Source organism: Hemicordylus capensis, chromosome 6 (genome assembly GCF_027244095.1).
Source record: "Hemicordylus capensis ecotype Gifberg chromosome 6, rHemCap1.1.pri, whole genome shotgun sequence".
NCBI classification, from domain to species: domain Eukaryota; kingdom Metazoa; phylum Chordata; class Lepidosauria; order Squamata; family Cordylidae; genus Hemicordylus; species Hemicordylus capensis.
Window position 1 is genome coordinate 111,722,358 of NC_069662.1, and position 16,400 is coordinate 111,738,757.

At 44.7% G+C, this 16,400-nt stretch overlaps 1 protein-coding gene across 1 annotated transcript in view; it reads right to left on the reverse strand.

Moving 5' to 3' along the window:
- Positions 1-16,400, reverse strand: part of KCNH8 (potassium voltage-gated channel subfamily H member 8) — a 320,221-nt gene that overhangs the window by 19,637 nt on the left and 284,184 nt on the right. The window contains exon 12 of the mRNA XM_053265403.1: positions 4,029-4,067. Within this exon, the coding sequence (XP_053121378.1) occupies positions 4,029-4,067 (39 nt within the window). The remainder of the gene's footprint in view (positions 1-4,028; positions 4,068-16,400) is intronic.

The window sequence follows — 16,400 nt, forward strand, 5'->3', positions numbered from 1 at the left end:
CTCCCAATCGGGAAGCTAAAAAGCAGCCTCCCGGCTCGGGGGTCTCTCCAGCATGCCCCGCCCGCTTGCACAGGGCATGCTGGAACTACCGGGCGCCACGTAGCCCCCAAACACCCAAGCCCCCACCGGCTCCGTGATGGAGCCGGCAGTCGTGTGGGCAGCTGCTGCGGCCACCCAGGGACAGCTGACTGATCGTCTGCAGGGAGAGCGAGCTTAGCCTGCTCTCCCCGCACAAACAATCCAGGCTCTTCTCACTGATTGTGAGAAGAGCCTCATTGTCTTCTGTGAGCTTTAACGAAGGTCTCTGAGAAACAGAGAAACTATGTGGCTTGCACGAACCAGAAATGTGTAACATTTCTTGGTGAATAAGATAATTCAGCAAATAAAGTTTGGTATAGAAGCAGGAGCTTCCCTTCACACACAGACCGGGCTGTGACATTTCCCTCCATTCTCCTGTATTGATGCAGCATGTACTAACTCCAGTATGGGTTGCAAATCCATTCCTTATAAAGTCTACATTCATCTTAAATGGATGAGCTGTATTTAACCAAGCCTATCTATCTTGGCGTGTCTGTCTGTCGTTCTTTCTATCTCTCTCCTGTTGGAGATGAAGTTCCAATGCATCAACCTTTTGCACCAACTGTCCTAATGACCACTAGGGGCATTGGGAGTAGAGACAGTGAGTCAGGGTCTCCCTATCTGTCCCTACTCTATGACCCCTGAACTGACTCTGCAGCACTTCCTGTGCTGAGTCACAATCCTTCCTTTCCTCCTAGAGAGCAGATGGAAACATTTCTCTCTCTCCTTACCTATCCACTATGTAGTCCTTTAGATTAGAGATAGGCCTTTCCTGTCTAAGTGTATTTAACCAATAAATGTTTAGTGTTTAGTCATACAAGGATCTCCATGTGTTTTCTCTAAATAGCTGCAATATCCAAACCATCCTCTGCTACCTACTCTGTAACTGGAGTGTGTGCTCATTCCTGCTCTGCTGTTTTACCGATTGTGGGTTAAAATCAACAACCTCTAACATCTCTCTCTATCTATCATCACATTTGTATCCTGCCTACCTTTGTGGAACTCACATATATTTCATTTTATGTTCACAACCAGCCTGCAAGATAGATTAGGCTGAAAGACTTGTCAAGGCCACCAATTGAATATAATGTCTGAGGAAGAATATGCATCTGGACTTCAAGTATTCAACTCCAACATTATAGCTAGCCTAACCTACCACAGTAGCCCACATTATTTCTTGATGCATTTTACCCTGTCTAGGGGAAAAATACAGTTTTATGTACAGCTATGCCCAATTGTGTCATGAGGTTCTCTCCATGGCAGACAGCCCACTGAGGAATATATATGGGAAATGTTACAATGAAATGAATAAATGTTTGTCAGGAAAGATAAATATCCTGTATTCTACTCATAGATTTACTAAGCAAAACTCACCTCTACACATAATTTAAATTAGGGCTGCAACATTTAGATTAACTGATTTCAAAACATGCTGTTCAGCTAAAAAGCTGCCCCCCAATTAATCAGTCAGCAGATTTTAATTTTTTAAAAAATGTGTTTAATACAAGTACCCATAACAACTGTAAATGACAAGTACCATCTTAGAGAAAGTGATTCTTTATGTGTGTGAGAGAGGGGGTGATGCCTCCTCTAAAAGCTACTAATCTTTAGGATGAATGCATAATTAAGACACAAATTTAAAACTGGACACTCATCTGATTTTAACAAAAAATAATGACATGGGAAGGGAATATCCAGACTGGAACCATGGCATTGGGGGGTTAACCTTTCCTCTCTGTATCATTTTCCCCATGGAACATTATTTCCTGCACCATTGTGTCTAGGGTACTCCCACTGGCCAACGGGGAGGGCAGGAGATGGAGGAGCTGTCACATGAGTCTCTTGGCCAACAGACTTATATAGCAGCTCCTCCTTCTCTCACCCTCTCCAATCCCCACTGCCCAATGAGAGAGGAACAGATGTGGTGGCAGCTCCTCCTCTTTCTCCTACCCGCTAAGGATAGGAAGGGGGAAAACTGCTACTTACTCCCTTCCCCATTCTCTAGTAAGCTGGGGACCCAACATGCTGTGGGGAACTCAGTGCAAGGCTTTGCCACTGTGGAGCAAAGATCAGGACCTCCAGGGCACATGGTATGCTATTAGATAAAGTTGAAGTCCAGTATGGTTTTTGTTAAAAATTAAGCACTGGTCTCCACCCATGGAGGAAAGACAGTAGGCTAGTTAGTTCACACAACCGCCATTTAGGTAGGAGAGTGGGATGTGCTCCTGATTAGAACTCCAGACATATAGATAAGAGGAGGAGAGTTGATCATCTGTGAGGAGGAAGCTGGGTTGGATAGTTTTTCCTGCTACCTTGGAAAAAAGCTGGGGATGGAATCTGGGGAAGGTGCACTTGTCCAAGGCAGGTCTCTCCTTGCAGATAATCAACACCCTCCTCCTCCTCCTCCTCCTCCTCCTCCTCCTCCTCCTCCCACCACCACCTTAATGTCTGGAGTTCTCACTGTTGCCAAGCTCTCTTACCCTGGCACCCAGCTCTCTTACCCTGGCTCCTCCTACCTTAATGGCAACTTGTGTGAACTAGCCTACTATGTTTAAATCAGGCCTGTGGGCAACAAGTCATCCAGAACAAGCCCATTTTTGGCATTGAACCTGGGCAGAGGGAGAATGAGAGTACACTACTGGCCAGTTGCTGCGGTTGGTGCAGGGTGGCAAGAGTCACCTTTAAGGGTGAATTGGTGCTTACCTCCACTCTCGCCGCACCTGAATGTTGCTTGGAGCAGCAGTGTGCTGCCCAGCACCCCCTGTGGTGGAGGATTGCCTCCACCACTCACCTGGCCACTGGTGGGGGATCAACTGCACAGAGGCCAGGTGAGTGGCAGAGGTGATCTCCTGCCTCAGGGGGTGCTGGGCAGCATGCTGCTGCTCTGAGCAGCATTCAGGTGTGGTGAGAGTGGAGGTAAGCACCAATTAATTTACCCTTAAAAGTGCCTCCCCCACCCCAAGAGTGCCCACACCAGCCACTACTGCTACTGGCCATGCCCCCCACTCCATAGCCACTTTCCCTGCTTGCTCTGCATTTAGCATGTGACTGCAGAGGAAAGTAATAGTAGTATGATAATTCTTTATACAACCACTGACCAGAAAAAGGAAAGGTGGGGAAATGCATCAAAATATCAGAGCATAACAACAGAGTAAAGTTTTCCCCTTCACTCTAGGATCTTGGTTGAATGCAAGCAGAAACCCGCTCCAGGTTCAGCACCTGCACAGAAGTGCTGCAAGTAGGGACAGTAGGGGGCATGGCTACAACACATTGATGCTAGAGCTTCAATTCCTCCTCTGCACACATTTATTTGAATGCATCAAGAGTGATATGTTTTCAGCTATGCTTGTATCAGCGTAAAAATAGTTGTATCCCAAAGTCTCCTTCCTTGGATTGAATCTAAAGGTTCTCTTCTTCCAACAGAAGGCGTTTAATCTAAAGAAGGTATCTTCTGGAAGAATAAGTTCCATATGGTCAAGATTGTGAAACTAGTATGTTCATCTTCAGCAAACTAAAAGTTTGTTCAGAATCCTGGAAAAACTGGAAAATTCAAATGTGACAAGAAAATCTAACTGAAAATGATTGCACTAATGATAGCTTGGAGAGATTCAACACCACACATAAGTTAGAACAACATGCAGACTTCATAACAATTTGACAGGAGTGACTCAAGACTTAATCAGACATTCATATCTTAAGATTATCATAGCTTAAGATATGTTGATACATATTAGTAACTAAACATGCAGTATCTAATCTAGAAATGTCAAATTAACATTGGGGCATGCAAAAACATGTTTATTCATTCCATCTCAATGCACCCCTTAAATACAGGGTCCTTTCAAAAAGTACAGTGCAATGTTGCTAGCACCCACAAGGGACATTCCAATTCAAAAGAGATGTGGATATTTTAGAATTAAGCTCATTATATTAAAATCAGACAACCATACCTGACAGATTGCAGACTTGTTTGATAATCTTGTAATTACCTGAAAGAACAACAAATAGAGGAAGTAGCAAATACCAAATTCTGCACAATTTTGGTTTCCAATAGCAATTTTAGAGCATGGGATCATGCAGAAGGGAAATCTCACATCAGATATCTTTCATTCCATTTTGCTAAATCAGTTGACAAAATATTTGAGTGGACAGTGAATTCCATAATGCAATGGATTTGCATAGATCTGCGCATTCCCTAATGATAACAAACTCAGCAGTTTTCTTAGGTGTGCATGTAGGAGACCATTTCTGGCAACATGCATAGAGATTAGGGGTGTGCACAAACTGAAAATTGTGGATCGGTTCGGATTCGGACCAAATTCAAATGGAACTACTTGTCCCAGAACTGGTTCAGTCAAATCAACCAGTCAGACCAGTTTTTTCAACTGAGCTGGGGAATTTGGTGAGGATTTTCCTTTACAAGCAAAGGGGCGGGAGAATCCTTGAAAGGTGTTCTAAAGGACAGTGGCCTTTTCCATCCATGGAGGCCGGAACCATGCTGCTGCCATGCAGGTGGGTTGCTGGGAAGGAAGTGTCACATGCTTGGGCTGCATCAGGGGGGTGAGCGATGACACTGGTGGCCTCCAGTGCGCTGGTAAGAACCATCATCTACTTATGTTGCCACTCCCCCAGCCGCTATTTAGAACACCTTTCAAGGATTCGCCCACACCTTTGCTTGTAAAGGGGAATACTCACCAGATTTCCCTTTACATTAGCATAGTCCCTCGATCCCAAACTGGTCCATCTGAACTGGGCTTGGTTTGGTTCAATTGTAGACCGAACTGCCTCCGGTCTGGTTCGCAATCAAAGCATGAAAAGGGCCTGGTTCAAGGTGAACTGGTTTGGGATTGTGCACACCCCTAATAGAGATATCTTGGTCATTCAAAAGAAGTGGCTTTTTAAATGGAGTGATGTTCTCAAATAAATTTATTTATCTATCAAATAAATAAAAATATAATCTTAATCTCCGTATTTCCTCCCACATATTACTTAACTTGTGATTGTAGCTTAAACTTCTATAAGTTTCTAGCGAGATTTCCAAGATAAATGCAAAACAACCACATAAACTTGTGGATGCTATTCTGAACAGAACAATTGAATTTCAATGATCTCACCATTGCTACTTCCTCTGGCACTTGAAATGATGTTGGCTCACATCCTAGAGACACCTTTGTTATGAGAGAAATTATGATTTTTTTCTGCGCACTGGTGTCTAGCATAGGTGTCTAGCATATGGATCAGGGCATGATGTTTTGAAAGGGTTTGTGTTGTTGTTTTGTTTTTAAGCTTTGCCTCCCTGTGCTGTTTTCCTGATCTTTATTGCCCTTTTGAAGCCACTATTTGTCTTACAGGGGATAATGTATGTTTCTCTTTCTGGGACAAATAGCCGTAGGGGGAAGGAGGTTTAGATCAGGAAAATGAAATGGAGGAAAATGATACTCATTTTGAGCCCTCCAAGCTTTTGTTACAGCCCCTCCAAATGTTACAGCCCCTCCAAGTGCTATGTCCTTGGCTTCATTGGTTCTCACATGGCTTGTTTTAACTTTTAAATAACCCAGGACATCTTGATCTTAAATGCATACTATTTAGTGTAGTTGTGCCTTCAGTCTCTCTACCACTGCACAAGTACTTGTGTCTGCTGTCTAGGGACTTCCCATCTAGCAAACTCTAGGAATTATTTTTGTATTTTCAGCTTTGATAATGTCAGGGTGAATCATCCAAAAAGCAGATATTTTATTTTAATTGTCTTGCAGTCTGAGCCTATGCAAGATTGCTCAGAAACAAGTCCATGGAGTTTGTAAGATTTATTGTAGGGATGTGCAGAATGTTTCAACTTGAGTCGAAATGTTTTGACTTGAAATGGGCTGTTTTGAGTGTTTTGAGCTTGAAACAACACCTTCTAAATAAAGGGCCTCTTTCGAGCGCGAAGCAAAACAACCCTGCTTTGAGTTGAAACATTTCAAGCACCATTTTGGAGGCCCGTTTTCCCCTTGCTGATTGGTTTTCGGACACTGGCTTCCAGTTGGCTTGTGATCTCCTTCCTTCTTGGTCAGCTTGTTATCATACAAATAAAGTGTTGCCATGGGCAACTGTGCTTGCAATACCTAGGGGGAGGGAGGAGGGAACCCAAAAGGAGAAAGTTTCAAAATGTATAGGGAGTGGGAGAGAGCGAGCCCATATAGTGTGCCTCTCTTGAAGAGGATACATCAGGATGAAAGGAAGGAAGGATTGATTTTGTGGTTTTCTCAGCACTGAATACAATACATTGAGGCTCTTCTCAGAATTAGTGAGAAGAGCCTCTAGGGAGTTTGTGGGGAGAGCGGGCTAATTCCGCTCTCCCAGCACATGAGCAGCAGTCTGCTCTGGGTGGCCGCAGTGGCCGCCCACATGACTGCTGGCTCTGTCACAGAGCTGGCAGGGGCTGGGGAGTTTGGGGGCCATGCAGCCCCCGGAAGCTCCAGCATGCCTTGCATGAGCACACAGGGCATGCTGGAAAGAACTCCGAGCTGGGAGGCTGCTTTTTAGCCTCCCAGTCGGGGGTCTACTCATGAGTTGCAGCGGTGCGGAGCCACGCTGCGGCAACTCATGATCAGAAAGCCCGGGTTAGTGGAGTGCTTGCTCTGCTAACCCAGGCTTAGGGGAGGGCTACTTAAGTGGGTGACCCACTTTGACTGAACCAGGCTTGGCTGGGGAGTGGGCTAAGCACCTTTAGCCCGCTTTCCACTGATCGTCAGAATAGCTTCATTGTGATACTGCTGTTATAACTATCTGGTTTTACTGCACTTGCGTGGGGCATCCTGGAGCTTCCGGAGGGCCGCACTGCCTCCAATCCCCACAACTCCCACTGGTTCTGTGATGGAGCTGGTAGTTGTGTAGGCAGCCGATCTGGCCGCCCAGGGCTGCGGCCTTGATCGTCTGCAGGGAGAGTGGGCTAAGCCCTCTCTCCTCGCAGAACCCCCTCTGGTGAGTCTAACTGATCGTGAGACTCGCCTCCTTGCCTTCCTTCCTTCCTAGAGTTGTGGTTTGTTTTGTTTGTGAGATACTGTTGTGGTGAGAAATGGACAGTAGCGTGTGCATGTGTGTGATAATTTATTGGTGATTGCTGTGATGAACTCCATCTCGGGCCTTGAGACTAACTTGTGCTTCACTCACTGCTCTGGTCTGCTCTGCAATCTTCATTGCAAAGTATACTCAGTCAAAATGTGGCTAAAGTTGCTCTAATTAAGCTTATGGCTATGCTTGTTGCAATGCTAAGAAGTAACAGAAGGAGTCGTAATTGTGTGTGAGAGCAACTTGTGCCAATGATGTTACTGCAGCACAGGCACTGTTGCTGACAGTGGATTCTGGGTCAGTGATTCCTTTTTGGACATATTTGGAATGTGTTTGAAATGTGTGTGCTGTGAAGGAAGGGACAGATTCCCTTTTACTGTGTGCTTCTGCAGTGTCTTTCAAGGCAGAGTTGCAAAATGCACTGCAAACTGCAATGCAAAACTTGTGGTGCACTCTGTGAGAGCAGCTTGTTCCAGCCATAGGGAACAATGAGGAAACTCAAAATATCTCATTGTTCCCTATGGGTAGCTCCTAGGGACTCTCAAGTGGGTTGTGAGGTAGAGCATGATGAGTGCTACCTACCACCCAATCCACAAAAGAAATGGGCAAGTAGGCAATTTTAAACAAATTTTTATCCTTTTCCCCAACCCCCCCTAGGATCCTATGGGGGAGGGGGGTTGGGGAAAAGGTTAAAAACATTTTTAAAATTGTCCGCTTGCCCATTTCTTTTGTGGGTTGTGTAGTTGTTAGCACCCATCATGCTGTACCACCCAACCCACGTTGGTGCCCTAGGAGCTACCCATGGGGAACAATGGGGTGTCTCTAGTTTCCCCGTTGTTTCCTATGGCCGAAACACTCAAAATGTTTCAAGTTTTGTTTCAACAAGACAGCTGTTTCAATGAAAAGTTTTGGCTGTTTGTGTTTCATTTTGAGCTTGAAACAAAATGCAAAATTTGTTTCATGCACATCCCTAATTGATTTGCTCCCAATGAAGTTTGCACTAGTTTGAAGCTTTATTTTAGTTCTCTGCTCTGGTGTAGTTGGTTCAGTTTCTACATAAACTGCACACACAGAGCTGACTCTCTCAAAATGTAAATAAATTGTACTTTTCTGCTGCTTTATGGTATTTATAGCCGATAAAATACTTATAGTTCTCTCAAAAGGTTGTAGAGATCCAGCTAGGATTTTACGAGAATGAATGCCTTTAGAAAAAAATCTCAAGTTAGTGGGCTATCTGTGAAGGTGATGAGTGTTTGTCTTCCTGTCTAATTCCCTCCCACCCACACACACACTATGTGTCCTTCATCTCCAAACACAAAGCAGTCACACAGACACAAACAAAGACAGAAACAGACTTGGTAAACAGCAGGGAGTTTAAAGATCACACTATTCACATAACCATGGTTACACCTGTCTGCCTCTGCCTCGAATATCAGAGGAATTAATTATAAGAGGACCTGAGGAGATGTCCTAGTTTCTAATCTCTTAAATCCTTTATAAAGGGTGATGGCGACAGACTGAGTAGCCTTGCTGACCACTAAGGAAGAAAGACAATAAGGAGGAAGTAGAACATCTAGAAATTGTTTGTTTCACTTAGAAGACAAGTGAATCTGAATAAACTCAAACATGCTTTAAAAAGGAAGATTAGTCCCCGCCACCCAGTCATAGCAGATTGTCCATAGGCCCCAGAAGGAATACATGAGACACAGACTTGTTGGGTCACAACCATATTAAACCTTTTTCATAGTCTTTAACTTAAATGTGCCTATCATTTCATCAGCATGCGTAGCAAACACTTAGGAAAAGGCAGTGGTGATTCAGACTCCACCAGGTTCACCTCAGTCTCTAGGTGACTTCCAGAGCAATGGTCAGTAGGTTCCTCACTGCCCAGACACAATGATGTGCTGAAGGAGGCTTCAATGAGTCATGATCACAGGGACACCTGAATCTTGGAGATGGCCAGGCCGAAGGGGTATTCCAGCCCCAGGAACCATCAAGCCACGTGATTGTGATAGGCTAATCTATGGAAGATTGCTCATCAGCTTGCCCTACTTTATAGTTGCTCTCTTCAACCTTCACTGAAATAATGTTGCGACATATCTAAAAGCTAAATAACACCTTTATCATAAACCCTTCAAAATAAGGGATATTATCCCATCATATGGTGTGCAAAATTGACAAGAAACCTTCACGTAGCCAGTTTGGATCGAGGACAAAAATAAAACCCTTTTTTGCCCTGAAAACAACAGATTGATAAACCCACACAGCAAGGTGGATGGGTGGGAGGATGTGGGGCGGGGGAGGATACCAGAATGCACCCGCTAAGAAGGACAACCAGCCTTAAATATCTTGCCTGTGTGATGTTGTCAGTGAAGACACATGTCTCCATCCTTGTAATGGATGCAGGTCAGGGGTTTAGCAAGGTTAGAGTGGGCCTTGGGACAAGAAGTGAAGATGCACCCTTGGGCCCCCACCTTCCCCCCCCATGTCTTTGCTTCAGAAGAACTGTAAGGCCATGGTGAAAACCAAAACATTCTAGGCATGGCCTTTGTTTTGCCCCTATGCAAACAATATCACGAACTCCCCACTGTCACACAGGCAAACTTGCATGCATGGATTGATTCCCTTGGCTTAGAAGCACCCTTTTTACACACCCACCTACTACATCCACCTCATATGTTCATACATCAGTGAAGAGTGAAAAGCAAGCTGTCACCCAGCCAGTTCCTCTTCCCCATAGGGGTGGAGGGACAGTTGTGTGACCCTACACTCAGTTATAGACTACCCCCTCACCTCAACACACAGGATTGGGTAGAGGAGAAGAAGAAATATTCTTGAGGTAAAGTTAGTTTATATTTCAGATATATTGCTTTTTAAAAGGATTGCTTTATTCAGACGTAGGTTCCTTTTGGTAAATTATTGGAATGACGTTTGTAATGACCATGAACAGAACAGAACAGAACAGAACTTTATTACGGTCGTAGACCAATATACAAGAAATACAAACAATGCATTGTGCAAATACAATTTAAAAAGAAGAGAAAAATATATAAACTACTTATGAAATGCATTGCTAAAGATCAGATTGAGTTTTGCAGATTATAAAACAAAACCTGGCCACTATATTAATATTTTTTTCATCTGAGTGAAGTAATAAAAACTTAAAATAAAAATCATCAGTGTGTCCTACAAGATTAATCTCAAGCGGGCTTCCTTAAAAAAAATCACAATGTAAAATCGAATGTGTACTGGTCTCCACTTGGCCAGAACTGCAAGGGCAGAGGCGGGCAGGGAAAGGGATGCCCTAGAACCTGCCCTCTAAAGCGGCAGATGGAAGGGCATCCATTCGGGCTAATGTCAATGCACGTCTGAATTTGGGGATAATAATAGATTACAGATAGCCTGCTGGCTTGAGATTAAACAATTGTGCCCCAAGATAGACGGTCTTAGAGACAGAAGCAGCTTCCTGTTGTAATCCTACATCAGTGATTAGTTGTTTGATCTCCCCCTTAGCCTGGTCATTGCCCGTCTGCAGCAGAACCTCTGGAGAAAACCCATAGTAAGTTAATTTATCACTTATCAATGAAAACTATTTAAATTTAAATGAATCAGTCTTAATGAGGAAAGCCAAACCTGAGCTGGAGGACATAAATTTTATCCACAATAGGAAAATAGTTCTCCAGACTCCGGATTCCATATAACCATGAAGCTATGTGCACAATCACTAGAAACTGGGCGAAGGGAGCCCAGTCCGGTTTCTAGTGATCGTCAGAACCACCAGGCTTGTGGGAGAGCCCGATGGTTCCACAGCATCTAGCCTGCCTAAATACTCCTCCCCTTAAACAAGGTTAACAGAGCAAGTGCTCCATTAACCTTGTTTCTTTTATCGTGTGCAGCGGGGAGGGGGGACCCCAGGAAAGCACTGTGCATTTGCCCCTTCCTGGGGCTTCATGCGGCGGTGCTTCCCTTCCCCCGACCCTTAGAGCTCCTCAGAGAGTTGCGGCCAGGCACGGTAGCACCCGATCAAAGCCACCGCTCATGTTGGTGGCCAATCCAGCCACCCAGCAACGAGCAACTGCTCATGTGCAGGGAGAGTGGGCTAAGCCCAGTCTCCCTGCCAAACCCCTTGAGTGTAATGACCTGCGTTGGCCGACTGCTCAGCAGCTGTGAAACCACTCTTTTCAGAGGGGAAGGGAGAGCCAACAGAAGGAAAAGACACAAAGCATAGTCACAAAACATTGCAAGAAGTCAGTACTGGGGATTCCATGGTCGTCAGGATCAGGTGAACACAAATCGTGGTCAGTCACAACAAGGAGTTCCAGATTTCCAGGTCAAGGTTGCTCACGGTAAGGGCCGGTCACCACGGACATTGTTTCCAGCACAGACCCAGCTTTCAGGCTGCTCTAAATAGGCAGTGTGCTAAGAGTCCTGCCCATCACTGCCGCTGAGCCTTGTCAGGGAGATGCAGCCGGGTCAGAGATGGAACACCTGTTCCTTCTGGCCATCCTCTCTGACCTGCAGTGTTCCTCCCTCTGAGCCTGTACTCTGACCAAACGTCACTGTCTGGGATCTGGGGCAGGCACCTTGACTTCAGCAGCCTTGGAGGCTTCATCAGGAGGAGGGAGGGAAGGAAGGAAGGAAGCAGAAGGGCCTGCAGGCCTGTCAGCTCTGGCTCTGCTGAGTCGACTGGAGTTTCAATCTGCTGTCCCTGCTCTGTGTCTTCATCTGAGGAATCCGCCTCCACAACCCCCATGGGAATCATCACATTGAGGCTCTACACTACACTCATGTAGAGCCTCCATGTTTTAATCTATTATCCCTGCTGAGTAAAGGGACACCTGTTAAAGTGTTTTTTCTCTTGTATTTAACAGGGAGAGAGTAAGTGGCCCTAGCCAGCCCCAGCACAGCATACCTCCATTGGCTGTTGCTGGTATCTGCATTATGTTTCTTTTCATATTGTGAGCCCATTGGGGACAGGGGACCATTTTATATATGTATTATTTATTCTTCTGTGTAAATCGCTTTCAGAACGTTGGTTGAAGAGCGGTATGTAAATATCCGTAGTTCATAGTTCATTCATTTTTATTTAGATACTAAAGTGGAAAATAGGATTTATGTACAAACCTGTATTCCCTTAAAGATTTGTTAACTCTGTCATATTTCCATTTTTAAAAATGTTCTCAAGATGTGATATTGGCCATTCTTTCTTTATCAAGGCAGTTCTGCCTTGAAGGAATCCTGAAATTCACATTCGAATTTCACTTTGGAGAAATTCAGTGCCAATCCTAATTTTATATAGCCCATTTTGAATGACAGCATACAGACAAGTAAAAATCTTCTAAAACTTCCTCAATCTACCTAATGGCTCAGTGGGGAAATGGCTTGCCTAGTGAGCAAGAAGTTGCCGGTTCGAATCCCTGCTGGTATGTTTCCCAGGCTATGAGAAACACCTATATCGGGGAGCAGCGATATAGGAAGAAGCTGAAAGGCATCATCTCATACTGCGTGGGAGATGGCAATGGTAAACTCCTCCTGTATTCTACCAAAGACAACCACATGGCTCTGTGGTTGCCAGGAGCTGACACCGACACAACGGCACAACTCTACCTTAAAACTTCCTCAGACTTTCCATCTACTCAACAGCGCATACTTCCTACATTTGAAGGGGCTTTGATTAGTTAGTTACATTGTTTTCAGGTCACAGGATAATCCCTATATGTTGCACAAAATAACATGGAAAGAATGTTATTATTTATACCAATTACTATGTCCAATGCTGTCCAGATCTAATTTCATAAAAACATAAAAACACAAACTTAGCCTTAGAACTGCATTTTGCACCCAAACTGGACTGCTAATATGCTTAGTATTAGGAAGTACAAAATTCTGTTTGTGAATGCTGGTAATATCAATGTAGATCAAATGCCATATGCTTTGTTCCTAGGGATTTTTCTGTGTGGTAATGGAAAATACATGAGCATATAACAAGGGATTACTGTATCACCTAAAAGCTTAGTGACTCATACATGTTTGTCTCTTTCCACTTTTGAGCAGGAGCATGTTTTTTCTTTTTTTGAATGAAATATGTAAATCCCTAAATTGCATCCCACAGAGACAAATGCAATCTGAAGGACCTCTTAGGTTAGCTATAATTGTTAATGTAACTAAACTCAATAATTGAATATAATATTCCCACGATAATTTCACTAACTCATCTTCTGCATTTTAATTTTTCACTTCATCAGCTTGTTCTCTCTGCATTATTACAGCTTGTGTTATATTTTGGTGCCTTTTATAATGCATCTCTGGTGAGCTAGAGAACTATTACATACCCAGGAACTGATGCCTCCCTCCAGTACTCCCTCAGCAGCAAGAGCCATATAAATAACAACCAAAGGTTGTTTCTTCTGCTTCTGAGGCATCACTCTTAATTTTACTTTTGTAGTGGAAGAAAAGTAAAGACACTGGAGAAGCATTGCTGTGAATGCGTGGAGGGAGCACCATAGGGCCCAGTGGAGCCTTCCTCTCTCTCCTTCTAGATGTGTGCCCAGTGCTTTGCATACAAAATCCTCTCAGGTAGTGGCCACTACCTACTGGGGGGGAGTCTTTTCAGGGCCACCTCCCCGATCAAATTAGAGCCACACGGAGCTGTTTTGAAAGAAGAAACAAAAATGTGGGCATCCTGATCAAAGAAGTCCTGTGTCACATCTAGTTTGGCTTAAGGCAGATGTTTGTGTAGACAAGGTGCCCTTATATGAGGTAAGATGAACTGGTTGCCTCAGGTGGCAGATTATTGGGGTACCAGCAGGGCAAGAAAAGGCCCCATTAGTGCCACTGGAGCAGCTTTTCAGGACCAATCTGACCTTTGCAATCTTTGCCAGGAGCACAAATAAAGAAGAGGGTTCCCTCCTCCCTCACATCACTTTTGAAGCTTGCAAGTATCAGCTCTGAATGTTGGAGATGGGAGTTCCAGTGCACTGACCTTTTGCACCGACTATCCTAATGACCACTAGGGGCATTGGGAGTAGAGGTAGTTAGTGAGGGTCTCCTTACCTGTCCCTGCTTGCCTCTACTCTATGACCCTTGCATTGATTCCTCAGGTACTTCCTATAGTGAGTCAGCACTTCCTATAGTGAGTCAGCACTATAGTGAGTCAGCACCTATTCCTTTCCTCCTAGAGAGAAGATGCAAACATATCTCTCCCTCCCTCCCTTCCTATTCATTGAATCTATTCCCATGTTCAGTAGAAAGCAGGCTAAGGGAGCCTAGCCGGTTTTCTACTGATCGTGGGAACCACCAGGCTCATGAGTGAGCCTGGTGGTTCCAAGGCGGCTAGCCCGCCTAATTCCCCCTCCTCTTAAATGAGGTTAACGGAGTGAGTGCTCCGTTAACCTCATTTTTTTGCTCGTGTGCTGCCACAGCGTACTGCGACACATGAGCAGACCCCTGACTGGGAGGCTGCAGCCAACAGGTTCAGCAACAAACAGGTAAGAACTTCAACATTATTATTTTTGGTTTAAATTCCACATTTCCTCAATCTATTTTATCATTTTAAAGGAGAAAATTAGGATCCTGAGTAACTGAAATGAAGAAAACCAAGGAATTTTAAACCTCAGCGGCTCTTGACAGCTGCACATTCAAAACAGGCTATCCAGATTAGTTACAGCCATTTAATTGTATAATTAAATTATACAATTTAATTGTATATAATTAAAAAATATAAAATTATAAAATAAATTTATAATTATATAAATTATAATTTATATATAAATATGTAATAAAATAAAATAATAAATTATAATATATTTTCATAAGGTATCCCTGCTTTAGAAATAAAAACAAACATGTCAGTGAATCAGGTAAGATTAACCAAACATTGCTACTGTGCAATCATGATTCATACCAATGATGCCAAATGAATGGAGGTCACAGAGCAGCTGAATAAAGTGCTCCCAATTTGGAAAGCCAAAATTACATATATGGGAGAAGATACTGAGGTCATTCACACAAGCAAAAACTGAATGACCTTTTGGGAGCTGTGTGTGCTCCTAGTTTCTGGTTGTGCGGAAGCAAGGTAGGAGGAAAACCTGGGTAGAAGTGGATGAGGCTATTCCCACAATCACTGGAAACCAGGCTAAGGGAGCCCAGCCTGGTTTCTAGTCATCATCGGAACTGGTGGTTCCATGGCGGCCAGCCCGCCTAACAACCCCTGCCCTTAAACAAGGTCAACAGAGCAAGTGCTCCGTTAACCTTGTTTTTGCAATTGTGTGTCAGCCGCAGCTGCAGGCACTAGGGGTAGGAGGGAAGGGGAGGGGGGTCCCCAGGAAGGCACTGTGCATCCGTGGAGTGTCTTCCTGGGGTTCCGGGGGGCTGGGGCACTGTGCGGTGGTGCTCCCCTTCCCCTGGAGCTCCCTGGAGAGCCACAGCTGGGCACGGGAGTGCCCAACTGAAGCCACTGCTCATCTGGGCGGCTGATCTGGCCACCCAGCAACAAGCGACTGCTTGTGTATGGGAAGAACGGGCTAAACCCGCTCTCCCCACCCAACCCCATGATGCTCTACACACTGATCATGGAAGCAAGGTAGGAAGAAAGCTACCCAGTTTTTACTTTTTTAAAAAAATAAATCACTGATATTGTATCACAGATAATTAAGAAACTAAGCACTAGTGCCTTTAAAAAAGGACTCATACCATGGTTATGACAGAATGGCACCTACTGGCATAGTATGAGCCCTTTCTCAAGATCGGTGAGAATTGCTTGAAGAGAAGAGGGGAGGAAACCTCAACAAGTTTACCTACCCTGCAGATGATCCTCTCCTTGTTGCTGGATGGGTTGATCACCCGCCCAGATGATTGCTGGCTTCTGCTGGCAGCAGGGAGGTTTGGGGGGGGGGGAGAGACACCAGAACTCCCATAATGCACCATGCGAGTGCGTACTGCATTGTAAGGAGTAGGCTGATGCCAGCCTGGAGGCTACTGATGCGTGGGTGCTGCGCGGAGCTAAGCGGCACTGACATATGATCAGTTAGCCCGGGCTAATGGCGTTTGTGCCCTTAACCTGGGTTAGCATCCGGGGGTCCCTTGTGAGTTTGCCGCCATGCAGCTCCTGGTGGCTCTTATGCACAGGCAAAACTGGGATAAACTTCCCTAGCCTGGTTTTGCTTGCATGTGGGAACAACCTCTATAGCTGCTACAGAACTCCATGTGGTCCAGAAGTCAGCTCCTTTCACCAGTTGTGCAAGGCCACCAAGTTGGTGCTGGGACTGATGCTT